Source organism: Onychomys torridus, chromosome 21, assembly GCF_903995425.1.
Source record: "Onychomys torridus chromosome 21, mOncTor1.1, whole genome shotgun sequence".
NCBI classification, from domain to species: Eukaryota; Metazoa; Chordata; class Mammalia; order Rodentia; family Cricetidae; genus Onychomys; species Onychomys torridus.
The window spans coordinates 34714612-34729156 of record NC_050463.1 but is presented as its reverse complement, the minus strand read 5'-3'; the positions used below and the strand labels follow the sequence as shown (position 1 = coordinate 34729156).

The 14545-nt window shown below is 47.0% G+C and overlaps 1 protein-coding gene across 1 annotated transcript in view; it reads right to left on the bottom strand.

Moving 5' to 3' along the window:
- Nucleotides 1–14545, bottom strand: part of Dtnb (dystrobrevin beta) — a 198671-nt gene that overhangs the window by 32668 nt on the left and 151458 nt on the right. The window contains 3 exon segments of the mRNA XM_036170283.1: nt 168–264; nt 2257–2370; nt 3293–3378. Of these exon segments, the coding sequence (XP_036026176.1) occupies nt 168–264; nt 2257–2370; nt 3293–3378 (297 nt within the window).

Sequence of the window (14545 nt, the reverse complement as noted above, 5' to 3'; positions counted from 1 at the left end):
ACCGCTAAGGCATCTTGTAGGCTCTATGCTAATTTCAATGACTGACACCGGATCAGGCTCCACTTGTACAAATTTGCCTGAAAACTGTTTCTCGGCCCCATGGTCAAGCCTCGGTCCCCTGTTGTTTGGTGAGAGATGGAGTGGGCGGAGAGCACACAGGTTTTTACCTTTAGCAGCTTCATCAGCCCCTCCAGCTGTACCATCAGCTCCCGCCTACTCTCCTGCAGCGCTGACATCCTCTGCTCCAGCTCATCTTTCCTTTGCCTGTCCGGGAGGAGGGAGGAACTCATCAGAAACAGAGACTTGTGATTGGCAGGTCCTGAACTCATATAAACAGCTCAAAACCAAAAAGGCATGAAATACCTACAAGTGAATCCTGTCTTGTTTTGTTGGAGACACGTCTCCTTCATCCCTTCATCTCATGATGACCTTAATGTATGGTGACCCTGAACTTATGATCCTCCTGCCTCTACCTCCTAAGTGCTCAGGTTACAGGCATGCACTACCATGCTTGGTTTACGCTGTGCTGGGATTGAACCCAGGGCTTTGTGTATGCTAGGTAAGCACTTTGCCAACTGGGCTACATCCTTAGCCCCGCTGTTCTTATTATCTATGTAGATGGCTTTACCAGTTTCTTTCCATTGTAAAGTAATTCTGAACAATCATTTTCCATTCCAAAACTCTAAAAGAAATTCTTCTATGTTTTCTCTCAGAAGTTTTCAAGTTCTGTCTTTCTGTTTAATTCATCTGCGATTGGCTTTGTACTGTGTGTGTCCACGTGTACAGACAACTGGCCTAGCTCAGTGGTCAAATGTGCCTCGACTCACCCTACAGAAGCTGTTTCTGAGTTAGACTTCTCAAGCCATAGATCCCCCTTGGACTTAAACTCTGCTTCGTGCTGCTTTGTGTGGCATCCCCGGACCCAGCTGAAGCTGACTGAATCCGCAATGCTTTTCAGGTCCTTATACCACCACCATCGCCAGACACTTCTGGTAACTATAGTTCTGGCAACAGATTCCAGAACGACAGTTTCTGCTTTTCTAGAGATAAAAATAGTCACCTGTACCTGAGCTGAGTGAAGGAAGTGAAGCAAGTGTGTCCTAAGCTGGGGGATGACTCTTATTACCCTCTGCTGGAGTCAGCACCTGCTTCCTCATCTTTCTTAGTAAAGCACTTACCACGTGACCATCCCAAATGTGTGGCAGTGAACAATGGGGCCATCAAAAAACAAAAACAAACAAACAAAAAAAACAACAAAAAACAAAACAAACCCAAAACCAAACCAAAAAAACAACAACAACAAAAAAAACTACCCCAACTAAATCACAGACTGAAATAAAGCTTTTTTTTCCCCCTCTGAGATAGGGTCTCACTATGCATCCATGGCTGGCCCGGAACTTACATAGACCAACCAGGCTGGTCTTGAACTCATAGAGGTCCTCCTGCCTCTGCGTCAAGTGCTGGGTTTAAAGGTGTGCACTGACATGTCCAGCCTGAAATGAAGCTTTGGGGAAATGGACACTCTGTACTGGCTAATTGCATTCATCTGAATGGTTTCAGTTCTTTATGCTTTATTTATTGATGATAAAAATCTAAATGACAGAATACAAGTAGAGAACCAATAATCATTGTTCCCTAACTAAAAGAAATCATGGTTAAGGATACAAAGAAAGCACATGAAAAGCTCCACTATTCCGCTATGTGTATCCCAGACGTTGGCACATTCATGAGGAAAGTATGAGGCGGCCATGGTGGTGCAGGCCTATAATCCTAGCCCTGGGGAGGCTGAAGAAGGAAGACTACCACAAGTTCAAAGCCAGCCTATACTACATAACACTAAAAGTTCTAGGCCAGCCTGGGCTACAGAATGAGATCTCATTTCACCCTCATCTTCCAAAAAAATGAAGTATCAAATGTAGAACTCTAAATGCTACAACAGAAACAGCAAGACATACTATTCAAGAATCTGGAGCTCTGGTAAGAACTAAGAGATCGGATCTGGTTTCCATAGGGCGGGTCTCCATGTCTGCACTTATGGGAAACACACGTGTTTCCGTGGCAGAGAGGAAAATGACTCATTACAGGTCCGGTCATTCTCATACCACGTTCTCCAGTGTGGTTGACCGGGCTCTCAGGCAGTCTGAGCTGACGCTTCAGGTTCTACTACTGAACAGATTCCATCCCACTGGGTTGGCTTCCCAGTACAGAAGTTCCCACCACAGGCTGCAGTTTGGGAGCAGGTGGATGTGTGCCTACCTCAGCAAGCGCAGCTCCGCTAGCAGCGTGGGGTTCTGCTGGGCCTTCTCAGGAGTGGGCTGGGAAGCCTGCTCGTGTTCCAGCCGCAGGCGCTGGATCTCCTGCAGGATCTCTCTGGGGGTCGGGGGAGACGCTGTCAGAGTCTGATGTCTCTTTCCCTGAGTCTTTACCCCCGTGGTGCCTCCTCTCCCCTCTGTTCCGAGGCAATGGATGGATACCTTCTCAACAGTTCCCCTTGACGGCTCCTCGGGTGCTCTCCCCACAGATTACGCTCTTCTCAAGACCCGAATCCTCCCCAGGAAGGGGAGATGATAACTGGGACATTTTATTTACCCTGCTCCACTTCAGGGAAAGAGAACTCTTTGCGACCTCCCAATGTAGGTTTGTATGTGGACTCGCCAACTCTCCCTCCACTCTCTCCCTCTCTTGACTCCCGACTCCTGACTGGAGGCCGCTGCCATTTCCTCCCCAGCGCTTGCTATGCAAGGGTCAGTCCCTGTGTCCTGGTGTCTACCTCTCGCTGCAGAGTGGTGTAATGTGTGGTTCCCCGGGGCCTTTTAGCAACATTTAAAATGGCCTTTTACACTAAAATGAGACTGGTTACATGTCGTGTGATAGGCCATGAAGAGCTACCTAAGACAGCAAAATGCTACTTGGGGACACACTGGTGGGTGGGAGGGGTCCTCAGACAGAGCCTCTCTAGAGGTAACAGAACGGAGCGTAGGACAACGTGAACCGACAGCATGAGGTGTATCTCCCGGTCCTGGGCTGCTCCTGTCTACCGAGGAGTCGTACAGAGCTGGGTGTGGTGACCCATCCACAATCCTAGCACTTGAGGTTTGGGGGGTGGGGGAACACCCAGACAGTAAAGTCAGCTTGCCTTACACAGTGAGTTCGAGGTCAGCCTCGGTTACAAGGGACCATTTTTACAGAAGCAAAAAGAGCAAGCGAAGAAGCTGTGTAGTCTGAGGGGCGATGAGGACCACGCAGAAGGGGACACTGACCGTGGGACACAGGTGGGAGAGCACATTCTCACCTGTTCTTGTTTTCCAGTTCTAAAATGAGCTGTCTCTGTTGTTTGTTGGCATCGAAGTTGAAGCTGGCGTCCGTGGGAGGTCGGGTCTGGGGGGGAAGGGGGAGAGGTTTTTGTTTTATTTTTCCCCCAAATTCAAATATCCAGAGTCTGAGACTGACTGAGTTTTTTTTAAATCAATTTTTGAGGTTTCGTTTGCATACCATAAAACCTATCCAATCCAATTGTCTTAGCAGATTTAAACATTTGTATAACCAACCGCCACAATCCAGTTTTAGAACATTTTCCATCACCATAAAATCATCCCCGAGGACAGTCTGTCCTCAGCTGCTACCACCACTGCTGAGTGAGCTGAGGCCACCACTGGGCACTGACGCGCGGGGTGTCTACCTGGCTTCGCCTCCCTAGAAATGGGAGCAGGGGGGTTTGGGTGTCCACTTTCGTTTACTGCTGAGGAGTATTCCCTTGCTTCCAGCTTTTAGCAACTACAGATGAAGCAGTAATGAACTTTTACTTACAAATTTCTCTATCAATAGACACTTTGTTCTTTTACTTTGCATGTGTGTGTGTGCACATGCCACTGTATGCGTGTGTGCGTGCACATGTGATGGTGTGAGGTGAGAGGACGTGCGTGTGAGCTGTCCCTCTCCTCCTGCCATGTAGGCTCCAGGGCTGCACTTGGGCTTGGTGACGAGACCCTTTACCCACTCAGCAACTTCAGCGCCCCAATATATGTTTGATTTCTTTTCAATAAGCATGCTGACATGGAACTGCTGAGCTGCATGCTAGCTGTATAAACAGGGTTTGCGGAACTTCCTTTCACACTGTTTCCCAAAGTAGGTGAGCCACCTTATCCTGCCCCCCAGCTCTGATAAGGACTGAAGATTCCCATTTTTTTCTTTAAGTTTTGTATTTATGTATTTATGTATATGGGTGTTTTGCCTGCATGTATGTCTACGAACTACCCCTATGTCTGGTTCCTACAGAACTCCTGGAACTGGAGTACCAAATGGTTGTTAGCTACCACGTGGGTGCTGGGAATTGAACCCAGGTCCTCTGGAGGAAAAACCAGCGATCTTAAGCAATCTCTAAGCCACCTCCACAGCTCCAAAGCCATAGCAGTCTTGCTGAAACCTGTTAAAATCTTTCTTGTTTCAACATCCTTCCTGAAAGGTTTCCTTTGATTTAAGTAGAGGTGAGCTTCCATCTCATAAATCTGCCCCATTCCTTTTTCAGACAGGAGCTTGTGCTGGCCTAGAATGTTATGCAGCCAAGGATGACGCCGAACTTCATACCCCCCTTCCTCTACCACCCAAATGCTGACAGGCATCGGCACCACACCCGGTTTATGCTGTGCTGGGGGTTGAACCCAGGGCTTTGTGCATGCTGAGCCCCTGACCTTTTCAATACAAAGTTTTACCGCTCCCAATAATCCCTCGCCCATTAGCAGGGGGTCTAGCCCCCCGCCCTGAGAACCACCCTTCTTTAGGTCTCTGCAGTTTCCCAGGTTCTGTAAATTACACATCAACAATCGGTCGCCGTCATACCTGACCTCTTGTAACTTAGCAGGATGTGTTCAAGCTTCACTCGTATTATACCACAAATAAGCAATTCTTATTTTACGGATGAAAAATATTCCACAATATAAATATACCACATTTTTCCTATCAATTGATTTACATTTGTGTAGAAATACATTTTCTCTTGAGTCCTCATCTAGAGCATGCTGAGCTACTTGCTCACTGCCTTTTGAGCGACTGTTTTCCTAAGTGGTTGGACTCATTCCCACCGACACTGTGTGGCATTCTCCCTTTCCTCCCTATGCCCGCCAACACGTGTTCATCTTTCCGAGGCGTCGCTGTCATGGGTGCGAGGGTATCTCATTGTGGGTTCCTTTAAGAACTGTAATGCTGAGCACGCTCTCAGGTGCTTAGTCTTCATTTGTGCTATCTTTGGAGAGCCCATGCGGGTGTGATTTGTGCCCTTGTTAGCTCCTTCAAGAATGTGGTAGAAAACAGCAATAATGGTTTAGAAACAGACCCATATACACACTGCACAGGGTAGGCCAGGGCCCGGGCATGTAGCTCAGCTGAGAGAGTGCTTGCCCTGCGTACATGAAACCCTGGGTTTGATCCCCAACACCCCAACACCACATAAAACCAGGTGTGGTGACACATACTTGCAATCTTCACACTCAGGTGGAGGCAGGAGGATCAGGAGTTCAAGGTCATTCTAGGCTACATAGCCAGTCCAAGGCTAGCTTGGGCCATGGGAGACTGTATCTAGACCGCCCCCACCCCAACAATATTTTATTAGCCAAGGACACAGAAAGGAAAGGGATGATGAGGTGGTGTTTTCCCTTGACTTAGCAGCTAGAGCGGAAGCTCCCAGTTAGGCTCTGTGCCGGCCATGCTCACTCTGCACCTTCTCTGCTTTGCCTCAAGCATGACCTACAAGAAGCAGGAACCTAACACCCTGCCCGGAGCTTAAAGAGTTGGTAACTTGCCAGGGTGGTGGTGGTGCATGCCTTTAAACCCAGCACTCAGGAGGCAGAGGCAGGTGGATCTCTGTGACTTCGAGGCCAGCCTGGTCTCCAAAGCGAGTTCCAGGAAAGGTGCAAAGCTACACAGAGAAACCCTGTCTCGAAAAACCCCAAAACCAAAAAAATAGCACAGCCAATCTCACCAGATCACCTGAGAGTTTTCTTCTTTAAATGAAAAATAAAAATAAAGTGTGGACCCGCAGCCCCCTGACCACTGGATTTAGAGTCTTGTGAGAACCTGGGCTGAGCCTCACAAAAATAGCCCGAGAATGAACCTGGCCACAAATAATCTTTTTTTTTTAAAAAAAAGATTTATTTATTTATGTATACAGTGTTCTGCCTGCATGTGTCCCTGGGGGCCAGGAGAGGGTGCCAGATGTCACTACAGATGGTTGTTAGCCACCATGCGGTTGCTGGGAATTGAACTCAGGACCTCTGGGAGAGCAGTCTGCTGAGCCATCTCTCCAGCCCTCAATTTCTAATTAAAAAAGGGTAGAATTCGAAGTTACAGTCTCTGTTAGGGTGAGGGCAGGAGAATGACAGCAGCGGGAAGGACTTGCATCATAAGAGAACAACCAGGCTCGGTGTTATTCACTGGAGATGTCTAGATAACCTCCGGTGCTGTGTGTCTGACTGCAGACCTGGTGTCTCCTAGAGTGGAGGTTGAAGCAGGAATCCAAAGCCATTAGTAGAGACCCCTAAGCAGGCAAGATTCCCTAGTTCCAGAAAGACTGTTTCTCCAAGAGAAGTGGGCAAGCAACAGTTCCTGCAGACAGAATGGGTCTGGGCTTCCCCACTTGCCTGTACACACAGAACCCCCAACCTGGTCCCAGTGAGTGTCTACCATGGCCTGTCTCCTCTGGTCAAAATGTAAACATAAGTGGTGGCATAGGCCTTCAACCTCAGTACTCCAGAGGCAGAGGCAGGCCGATCTCTGTAAGTTCTTGTCCAGCCTGCTCTACAGAGTAAGTGCCAGGCCAACCAAGGCTATATAGTGAGACCTAGTCTCAAAAAACAAAACTAAAACAGCAAATATAGCCTAGGTGGGCCCTATTCCGTGCGTTAAGACTGTAATCCCCATCGTGACGTATTAAAGAGGGTGGAAGCTCCAGGGACCGTGGTATTTCCAGACAGGACTTTTGGGAGGTAATTAGGACTCAAAGAGGTCTTTAGAATGGAGACTCTAGGACTCGATCTTGGTGGCTTCTCCAGGACTGAATCCTATAGGACACACATGCATCTCTGTCTCCTGCAGTATTATGCTCTGGGCAGCCTCAGGACCCTTCCCCTAAGAAGACCGTCACCAGATGCTGGCCCTTGACCTTGGACTAACAGACTACTGAGCTCCCCCCTCCCCCAATTTTTTTTTTTGTTGTTTTTTTGAGACAGGGATTCTCTGTGTAGTTTTGGTGCCTGTCCTGGATCTTGCTCTGTAGACCAGGCTGGCCTCGAAATCACAGAGATCCGCCTGGCTCTGCCTCCCGAGTGCTGGGATTACAGGCGTGCGCCACCACCGCCCGGCCCAAATAAACCTTTTTTTATGTATCACGAACTTGCCTTAGGTATTCTAGCAATGGAAACCGAACCACTACATGTTACATAACAGACACATTTAGTATTCATTTGCTATCTCAAACACTATGGGGCTCCTTCATAATAATAGTCATGATATAATAAAACAAAGGCAAGTCTCCCTTCCTGAAATACCTTCTGGACTCTGAAGAGGCTGAGACAGAAACAGAATGATCAGTTCATAAAGACACAGGATACACTGTCTAGAAGACACCCTAGGTAATTTCTCTCAAGAATGAAATCAATTTATTTATTTCCTGGCTCCTCAGCGTCCAGACACTATTCAAGCTAGTGATGCCGGGGTGAATGAGAAACAACCCTCACCTCGAGCTGACATTACATCGGTGAAGATCAGAAACCAAAGAAATAAAAATGAGTAAATAAACACACGCCAGCAGTAACAGGCACAGGAAGAAAGGTGGAGACTGGGACAGAGGTTCCTCCAGTGAGGTGCTTCTGAGCATGCGCAGCAAGCCAGAAGCCTGGGGACAAGCAAGTGCCCTAGAAAGAACCCAGGGCAGCTGGCTCCGCTGAGGCAGCTTAAGGGCTTGAAGAATATGGTAGTCAAGAGTGTATCAGTTCCCATGCGGTCATTGCAGCACAGAGCTGAAAAGGGAAGTGGGAAGAAAAGAAAGATCGCTTCATGCAAAGCAGACAAGTTGCGCTTAGGAGAACTCATCATGAAACTCTGCGTAAGTGCACACAAAGAAGTGCTGAGACTTTCCGATTGCGTTTATGGTTCCCCATTCTAATCTACTTTCGAAAAAATGAACATTTTAAGCAGACAATAGGAAACTGTATCTGTTTCCTTAAGCTCACACTAATTTGTTACGGGACTCTGAAGTATCTTTACACAAAATGCTTGTCGTACTTCATACTTCAGTAAACAGCTCTTTAAACATTTAGAGCCAACCTCTGCTCATTCATGGAAGAGGGTCTCTATTACAGGGCAATTCCTTTAACCAGAGTCTGACCTCTCCCTTCCCAGAAGGCCTCCAGGTGAGGAAACTCTGGCCAGATCTGGGGCTGTGGAGGAGACCGGAGAAGCTCAAACCAAACAACAAATTGAGCCCAACGCAGTGGCTCACACCAGTAATCTCAGTACTTGGAAGGCTGAGTCAGGGTGATTACCACAAATGCAAAGCTAGCCTGAGCTCCGTAGTGAGTTCCAGGCTAGCCTGGGATGTAGTGTGAGACCCTGTCTCCAACACAAAGGCTACAGAGATGGCTCAGTGGTTAAGAGCACTGGTGAGTTTAGTTCCTAACACCTATGTAGCGGCCCCCAGGGGTCATTACTCCAGTTTCCAAGAGATCTTAAACCCACTTCTGAACAGACAAAATCCCAGCATCTTAGAATGCCTCCTATATGCTTTTGGCTTTGTGTTTAGATTTTTATTTTTATTTTTTATGTGGATGAGTGTTTTTGCCTACATGTATGTCTAGGCACCACATGTGTGGCAGTGGATGTCAGAGGGGGACTCAGGTCCCCTGGAGCCTGCCATATGGGTGCTAGGAAGCAAACTTAGGTCCTCTGAAAGAGTGACTCTGCTCTTAACCACTGAGCCATCTCTCCAGCCTCCCCTCCCCTCCCCCTTCCCCCTCCCCTCCCCTCCCCTCCCCTCCCCTCCCTTCCCTTTAAGGCAGAGACTGGCACAGCCTGCTCAGTGGGTGAAGGTACCTCCCACCAAACCCGCGGACAGACGGTCTGGGACCCACAAGGTGAAAGAAGAAACTGAGTCTTACAAGTACTTCTCTGGCCCCTACAGCTCCCCCAAACAAACAAAACTATTCTTAAAAGCAAACCAATTTAAATCCCAGCACTTGGGAGGTAGAAGTAGGAAGATTATGAATTCAAAGTCACCCCTGGCTTCATATCAAGTTTGAGGCCAGCCTGGGGTACATGAGACACTGTCCCAAAACACTCAACCCAAACAAAACCCCAAACAAACAACAACTCCCCTCCCCCACAATTTACTTAGCAAAAACACTGGTGATAAGTATGTTAAAACACCAATGCTGCAAAGGCACAAGGTGATCTTCACCGACACATGACGTCACACAGACCTATAGTTACTCTCTCAAGTCTAGCGCAGGCCTTCAGCAAGGCGACTCAACTTTGCTGTGATTTGTAAATCACATTAGGCATCTGATCTGTCTCCTAAAGTTGTCTGGAGCTGGAGAGATGGCTTGGCAGTTAGGAGCATTTGCTGCTCTTCCAGAGGACTGGAGTTCAGCATCCACAATAGGCAGCTCCTAATTGGTAACTCAAGCTCCAGGAGATGCTGATGTCCTCATTAAGAGCACACATGCATACACCTACACACACACACCTACACACACACACACACCTACACACACACACACACACACACACACACACACACACACACACACACACACACACACACAGCACTGACTACAGAGTAACCTAGTTCCAGCCTAGACCAGCCTATGTAACAAACCATGTGGACTGGGGAGAGGGGAATTTTAATAGTGGAGAAAAAGGCTCCGTGTGAGAATGTAGAGTGGGGTCCACGTAGGTTGTAGTCCCTCTCCTTCTAGGAAAGGCAGTGCTTCCATCCTCTCAGGTTCAAGGGTCTCACGGAGCCACACCACGTTTATGGAGGAGGAGACACATCTGACAGATACAGGGTAAGAAACAAGGTCCCTCCCTCTGACGGAACTGGGCAAATGCTACACGTCCACAGCCAGATGGAGCCTAGTAAGTATTTCTGTAGCCTCCTGAAAAAGAGACCAGTGGCTTTGACCTGTGGTATGAACCGGACAGGATGAGTCCAAAGAGATGTCCCCGAGAGCCATTACATTGTCTTTGTACCCCAGGGCAGTGTGCCCACAATCCTACCTCCTAGAGGGTAAGTGGAGGGTTATGGGTTATTAACCTCTCCCCAGAATCCAATAATGCTGTTTAAGATAGTGTTTCCCAGGCTGGCTGTAAATCAGAAGACATCGAATTTTCTTCCCTTTTTTTTCCCTTCTTCAGTAAAGACAGATGTGCCCTAAACCTAGAGGCTCTCATTCAGTAGGTCAGAGGCAAAGCCTACACATTTTAAAGTGCTGCATGTAAGACCACATTATGTGGCCAGGTTTTGCAGTGACTATTTTTGCGGGGCTTGAGGTCATTATGCTTATGCAAAGCCCAGCTTAGATACTGTTGATCCCTAAAGTTTGAGAAGACACAGGGATGTTCCTGAGGTAGTGTGCGCCTTGAGTAAACTGTGACAATGAGGCCACAGTGGTTGGGGTGCGTGTGTGGCTGAAGCTTCTCAGAAATGTTTAAACATGAGGCGGAATGGCAATGGGCAATGCTTTCCCCTCCCTTTCACCTTCTCCGTAATGGGTATAAGTCTTTTATTTGTCATGAGAAAACCCTTCAAAGTAAACAATCAGATCGCATCCAGTGCTGGGCAAGTGACAGAATTAAGAATCTGCTGTTACTGCTATGACTCACCACACAGCACAGGTTTTCCATTTCCTTTTTTTTTTTTTTTTTTTAAGAGACTTAGGCACTCTAGGAAAACAAATGAGTCCTCCTGGCACATCGGAGACACCCACAGTGCCCTTCTCAGCCTGGGGTGCTGCGGGGCCTGTTGTGCACCAAGGCTGAGGCCGCCCAGTGGCCCTGGGCACAAATGGTTGACCAGTCTCTCTCTGTGGAAGCAGGCTTGTGAGAGAAAAATCAATACAAAGCCTATCTGGTGGGCTATGAACAAACTCTTCAGAGCATTACACCCACTCCATGCAAAGCACTTGTATCAGGGTGAGATTAGAGGATTAGGGGTTTTGTGTCAGAGAGCTGGTGAAGAAGAATCCTCGAGAGGCCTGATTTTCAGAAGATAGCCATACTTGGCAAAATAAACTAAGATGAAAGGGGCCCTTTTGGCACTTGGCCTCCAGCCGCTCTGGGCTGTGATCACTGTCATGACAATTCAAGAGCAGGCAATGGAGACCTGCAGGTGTAAACATCCTTATCTGGGTTCATGGCAAAGGAGACCGGGACCTGGGGTGAAAAGGCTTTGCCTCTTATTTGCAGTATTTTAAAGCACTGTGTAAGGTCAACTGGGCTATCTAACGGCAGTCAGCACACTAACTGGAATTCAGCCACGGCGCAGCCCATCTCAACTCCCTGACTCATGAACCTTGATTTCTAAAATGGCTTGACCAGTGGTGACCGACCCGGGGCATGTGTATGGTTTACTGGCCTCTTCCACACTGTTCTGCGTCCCCCCTAGACTGTTATTTCTTCCACTCCACCAACCTTTACAGCTGCAATACTGGAGTCAGCTATGTGGCCCAATATTAGATTCTCAAGAAAAAAAGTCAACAGGGATCATTTTGGGGAGAAGAGACACATCAAGAACCTTCACTGGCAGCTTTGGCAAGCAAGTCTATCTCCTCCTGAAGAAGGAAACCTAACCGGGTACACACTGTCAACTCTGACCATGTTGCTTCTGCTTTGCTTCACTTCTCTCCAGGACTAGCCTCTAAATCCCGCCACCTCCACCCCCTGGACCTTTACAAAAGCTGAAATAGTTTTGGGAAAGCCTGGTTCTTTTTTCCGGGAAGTGTCTGAGAGTCCGTGGTTTTGGTTCCTCTCTCCTAGCATCTCATTCTTTGCTTTTTTGTTAATTCTTTTCATCCAGAACCTTCAACGGTTAAATTAGCAGTGTTTGAGAGATAAAAAGGGGGTGGGGGGCATCCCCGGTCCAGCTTAGCTACTTACAGACTGCAACCTTGGGTGTTTCTCTCTCAGGCCACAGGAAACAGGACTGTTCTGAATAATGGATTAGCTAAGATCTGCAGAGCACTTGGGATAGTGCCTGCCACCTCGTGCACAGTCAGGAAGTGGGAGACCACTCTTTTAACGTGCATCATCATCCTGGGACCTCTCCAAGCTGGGTGGGGTATGTTTCTCCTTTTCCCTTTTACCATTTTAACTAGCTCTTCTCAGCGCAGTAATGACACTCAGCTGCTCTTCCCTCTAGGGAATATTTTTAAGTGTTGTCAAAAACGTCAGCAACATAGGATATACTCAGACATTGTATCTTTGAATAAAGCTCTTTCCCACCATTTATGAAAAATCACCCCATTGTTGCTGTGGAGAAATTACCAATCCTCTGTAAACAGTATGTTCTTTCTCTCTTACTCTTGAGGTCCTGGGGATTGAAGCCAGCAACTGTGCATACTAGGAAAGCACTCTAAAGCCAAACAGCAGGGCCTCCCACTATCCTTCCTGACTCTGAGGGGAACTTCCTGAGGACTCATCTTCATTTTAACCATTGCTTTTAATCCTAATTCTTAACCATTGCTTTTAATCCTAACTCTAAAGTGTTCAGACTCCAGTTAGATGGCTGATGGTTCCCTATTGATACTCCATCTCTGAACATACAAAAAAGTTCACATCCTCTAATTCAGTGTTGTGTTTTGGAGATTTTTCTTTCTTTTTTTCCCCCTCTTTTGAGCTGGGGTCTCATGTAGCCCAAACTAGCTTCAAATTCCCAGTTGCAGGTGGAGATGATCATGAACTTTGGATTCTCACATTCAGGAATTTTGGATGTGCCACATATCCAGGATGGCCTGGAATTCACTATATAGCTTAGGCTAACCTTGAACTTGCAACAGGGATTACCACACAAGCCACTCTGTCTCAAGTTTTGGAAATTTTTCTTATACATATTTTCCAGTTCACAAATTTTATTTTCACTTGTGCCTGATATTTCATTAACACACGACTGATTTTTAAGTAAAAAATTATTTTATTTTTGATTCTATGTACATGTGTTTCTGTGTATGGATTTGGGCACGAGTGCAGGTGCCTACAGAGGCCAGAACCAGACACGGAATCCCTTGGAGCTGGAGTTACAGGCTGTTGTGAGCTGCCTGATGTGGGTGCTGGGACCTGAACTCCAGTCCTCTGCAAGAGTAGCAAGTGCTCTTAATTGCTGAGGTATCTCTCCAGCACTCCCACCCCAAGTTTTTAACATCAATAACTTATAAAAGAGAAATTTGGGGGCTGGACAGATGCCTCAGCAGTTAAGAGCACTGATTGCTCTTCAAGAGGACCCAGGTCTAGTTCCCACCACCTACACGATGGGTGACAAATACCTATAATTCTAGTTCCAGAGGGTCTGATGCCTTCTTTTGGCCTTTTCCCACACATGCACGGTACACAGCGGGAACACAGTCCAAGAACGGAGTCATGTGAGAATTCTAAATGCTTGTGAGAAAACTCCAGGAAACAAGAATCTTGTGCCCTCAGTTTCTTAAAAAAACACAGAATTGTTCTTGGAATGCACTTTTGTGTCCCCTCCCAGGTACAGCAGATAGCAGTGAGTTACTCCAGATTATTCATTACAACTGTGTATTATTACCTGTTTACATGCCTCTATTGAAAAACATGGTTTTGCGTATGTGGTTTGTCAGCCACATGAGGCTTGCCCTTGTGATTGGACACTTTACTCACATGATTCCTCTTAACCCTCAGAGTATAAATTGTTGTGTTGTGAAATATTAGTTTAAGATGTGTTACATGTGTTGATGCTGTGGAACATTTGTTTAATGATGTAAAGATGTGTTGCCTTCTTTTCTGTTGCATTAGTTTAACTCTGTGAAGCTGTGTTACTGTGCCTGTCAAAACACCTGACTGGGCTAAAAAAGAGCTGAACGGCCAATAGCAAGGCAGGAGGAAGGATAGGCGGGGCTGGCAGGCAGAGAGAATAAACAGAAGGAGAAAAAGAGAAGGGGGAGGAGAGGAGGATGCCAGGGGCCAGCCACACTGCCACACCACCACACAGCCACAGCCACACAGCCACACAGCCAGACACAGAATATAAACGAAAGAAAAGATAAACAGAAACAGAAAAAGGTAAAAGCCCAGAGGCAAAAGGTAGACAGGATAAAATTTAAATTAAGAAAAGCTGGCTAGAAACAAGCCAAGTTAAGGCCAGGCATTCATAAGTAAGAATAAGACTCTGTGTGATTATTTAGAAGCTGGGTGGTGGGCCCCCAAAAAGTAAAGAGTAAGGGGAAAAAAAGTACACTGATGCACTGAATAAAACTGTCTATTGCATGAGACATTAGTCCTCCTCATTTATCGGCTCTATTTATCCCAGGTTGTACCACCT